Below are 3,651 nucleotides of genomic sequence, written 5' to 3' on the forward strand. Positions count from 1 at the left end.
CTCTTTCCTGGCAGTAAAAGGGGGTTCTCCTGCTCCCGCCCTTCCTGTTCTCTGCACTGGTTCCCACTTCAGGCTGCTCAGTGGTGGAGAAAGGGAGCTGCAGGCACTGGGGGCCTCCAGGCAGGAGAAGGGCAGAGCCAGCCAAGCGCTGAGGGAGATCTCCAGAGAACCACAGGACAAGGCCGAGAGCCAGGAGCCGTGTCCCTCTGCCAGGGCCCCTCAGACAGGAATCGAAAGCCCGAAGAGGCCACGGCTGTGAGGAGAAGCACCCAGGAGTCGATGTTTACAGCCTCGTAGGGCAGGGAGGACAGATTTGCTTCTAGGGCCTTGGGTGGAAGCAATCCAGCTCTCGCCCACTCTGAAGGGTCTCTGTAAGAAATTCCCTCTTGAACTACTGCTCAGACTCTGCTTGCCCTGGCTCCCAGGAGGCCAAACATTCCTGTGGCGAGAGACTCCCTTGCACATAACCTTGACAACACTTTAAGGCCCTGAGCAGCAAGAAATCTGCGCTGCCCTGCAGCCCACGACACAGTGGTGGTTCCTGCAGCATCCCCCTACCTCTGCCCTTAACGGCTTTGTGCGTACCAGCAAGGCCAGGAACTGGTGCGCTGGTTTTGCAGCTGCAAGGAACCTGGGGGCAAAGGAGGAAGCAAAAGTCTGGCTCGTTTTGACTTCTTGCTCAAAGGAAGAGAAATAAACAGCAGCTCCTTCAGCTGGTCTGCCGTGCCCTCTGCCTGCTCACTACAGCCAAAAGGGGGGAAATACCCAGAGAAACCACCTTCTGTTCCTCCCGCCCAGCTCTGCCTGCCCAGCCAAGCCAGGCAGAACCCCAGGAGGGCAAAGGACATGAGTGAGGAAGGAATAAGGGCTGGAAAGCCAGCGTGGTAGGGGCTTACCCATACTGAGCGATTCCTTCTGGAAGTCCTTGGTCAAGTGCGAGCGGCTGGTGATGCAGTAGACGTAGCGCTCCAGCACGTACCAACACATCTCGTAATAGAAGGGGTAACGGAACTTATTTGGGACCTGGAAAAGAGACGAGAGGACAGGGATGAGCTCAGGCCTCTCTCACCACTGGCTGTGCAGAGACAGCTCGTCTGACTGCTGCCTCGACCAGACCGATCCCCTCCCCAGAGCCAGGAAACACCTGTGCGTGTTTAACAGCATCCTCCTGGCAGCCTGGTGTCATTGTCCCTGTAGAAGGATGTTATCACCGGGCAGGGCAGAGACCAGGCACCACTCACTCAGAAGCCATTAACGGTTCATTTTTCTTTCCCCTACCCAGACCTCATTACGACAAGAAAAAAAACATAGCAGATGCCACAAACGGTGACGGTTCAAGGCCTCTTCCCAAGCCCCAGCTCAGCATCTGTCAGTGTTTGTACTGGGAAAGGGTTGGTCTATGAGGGGAGGCATTACCAGCTCAGCTATCGGGGCTCTGTCACTTCAGGCACAGGCTGAAGATGTCCCCGTCCCTGCCTCACACCTTGCTGATGCCACACAGCCCAGGGTGGAGCAGGCCACACTCCATCGCCCTGTGTCTCAGCTCCTCTGGGTGACAGGCTGGTATCAGAGTGCTGACCCATGGGACCTGACTGCTGCAGCACCCTGAACTGCTTCAGAGAGGCCAACAGTCCATCCATCACAGCCCAGGCAGGTCCTGAAGCTTCTCCACAGACCTGCAGGAGCCAGCTCTCCACAGGGACACCCACTTGCCAGCAGCGCTCTCTGCTCCGAACCTCAGGAAGCTTTTAGTTTCAGTCAGTTTTGGGTTGGAAGAGATCTTCTAAGCTCCTCCAGTCCAACCCCCTGCAGGGAGCAGGGACATCTGCACCCAGAGCAGGGTGCCCTGAGCCCCAAGGGCCAACCCGACCTGGGATGGTTCCAGAGATGAGGCTTCTCCCACCTCTCGGGGCAACCTGGGCCAATGTCTCAAGACCCTCAGTGTAAAAAATTTCTTCCTTCTCTCTGGTCTGAATCTCCCTCTCAGTTTAACCCATCACCCCTTGACCTGTTGCAAAGGATCTTGTTAAAAAGCTCCTCCCCATCTTTCTCCTAGGCCTCCCTTTCAGCACTGAAAGGCTGAAATAAGGTCTCCCTGGAGCCTTCTCTTCTCAGATATCTTAGACCACATCAAGGTCTAAGATCAACACCATGCAGCAGCAGAAGGCAGATGGGTGAGGGAAGAGGCACCACACGCTGGCTGCTCTCCCGTGGACATGTCACCACCTTCCTCTTGGGGCGGCCAGGGATGGACCCCAACACACAACACAGTTTCAGACCCCTCAGGAGCCTGGAAGCAGCATGAATGAACATAACAAGTCTTGTGCCCATTGCAGGGAGCCCCTCTTCCCGAGTTCCTGCCCATACATTTAGCACAGCACGCCGCTCCACCAGCCCAGGAAGCCCCGCCCTCCCAGCTCTGCCGCAGGGCCTTACCCGCGTGCGGTCTTCGATGCTGTAGATGCGGAGCTGCATAGGGATGTTGAAGCTGTGTAAGAAGTTGCCTCCGAAAACCAGCGTGTCCATGGGAGTGTACACAGCATGGATCCAACCTGGGAGAGGAGAGACAGGCTTGTAATTGGGCACTGAAATACTCCTGCAGATCTGGCCCCGCGTCCTCCCAGCATCCACTTCCCGTCCAGAGCTTTTTGTCATCCTGCTGTCTCTGGGAAGTTGCTTCCTAACACCACTTGCAACAAGCAACAGAGTCTTCCAAGGTCTGTTGAACCACTAGTCTGTGGAACCACCTCAAGTTCCAGCTTGGTTATCTCCAAGGCTGGAGATACAGTCCAGAACAACCCAGCCAAGCCCAACGTTTGGGGAATCCCAGCATGGGTTTTCTCAAGGCAAGGCCACCCAGTTCAGGAGAGGTGTCATCTGTGAGAACAGGACTCTGAGGAGGAACTTGTGCAGTCCCTGGTGTTTTCTGTTCCTGCTCCCACTGTAAGCTACGACATCGGAGATGAAATAGCAGGTAACAGCAGCCTCTGACACCCGAGACAGTCTTATGGATTCAATTTTTGTGCAATGGTGTTATTAGATGCCTTCAGAGGGTCCAACAATCTTCCTCCTCACAAGAAGTGTTCCCTAGTGCAAGCACAATGTTCTTCAGACAGCCCAAGTTCTGAAAGCTGTGAGCCAGTCCTTGTGAACAGCCAACCTGAGCTGCTTTATCACCTGCCTCGTCTCTTCTGCCTTTGCTGTTTTCTAGACTGAGTCAGGCTAAAGATTTCTCTTTGCTCTCAAGAGTGTTCCCAAAGTCTCCTCACCCAAGCAAAGCAGAATCAGAATCGTTTGGGTTGGAAAAGGCCTTTAAGCTCACCAGGTTCAACTGTTCCCCCAGCACTGCCCAGTCCCCGGTGCCCCCTGTCCCCCAGCAGCACCTCCACACGGCTGGGAAACCCCTCCAGGGATGGGGACTCCACCACTGGAGCAGAGACCGACCAGCCCTGGCTCCAGCCTCCTGTCAGGGAGTTGTCAGAGCCAGAAGGTCTCCCCAGAGCCTCCTTTGCTCCAGGCTCAGCCCCCCCAGCTCCCTCAGCCACTCCTCACAAGTTCTCCAGACCCTTCCCCATGGTCTCCAGCCCCTTCTCTGGACACACTCCAGCCCCTCAATGTCCTTATGGCAGGGAGGGGACAACACTGAGCCCA

At 55.8% G+C, this 3,651-nt stretch overlaps 1 protein-coding gene across 1 annotated transcript in view; it reads right to left on the reverse strand.

The window, feature by feature from the left end:
• The window catches only part of LOC104489352 (lysine-specific demethylase 2A-like), a gene marked incomplete at its 3' end in the record, with an annotated part of 23,020 nt that overhangs the window by 1,039 nt on the left and 18,330 nt on the right, over positions 1-3,651 (reverse strand). Inside the window, exons 9-10 of the mRNA XM_010131540.1 lie at positions 2,437-2,552; positions 897-1,023 (exon numbers count right to left, since the gene is read on the reverse strand). Coding sequence (XP_010129842.1) covers positions 897-1,023; positions 2,437-2,552 — 243 coding nt within the window. The remainder of the gene's footprint in view (positions 1-896; positions 1,024-2,436; positions 2,553-3,651) is intronic.

This window comes from Buceros rhinoceros, unplaced genomic scaffold (genome assembly GCF_000710305.1).
Source record: "Buceros rhinoceros silvestris isolate BGI_N320 unplaced genomic scaffold, ASM71030v1 scaffold4160, whole genome shotgun sequence".
Classification (NCBI taxonomy): Eukaryota; Metazoa; Chordata; class Aves; order Bucerotiformes; family Bucerotidae; genus Buceros; species Buceros rhinoceros.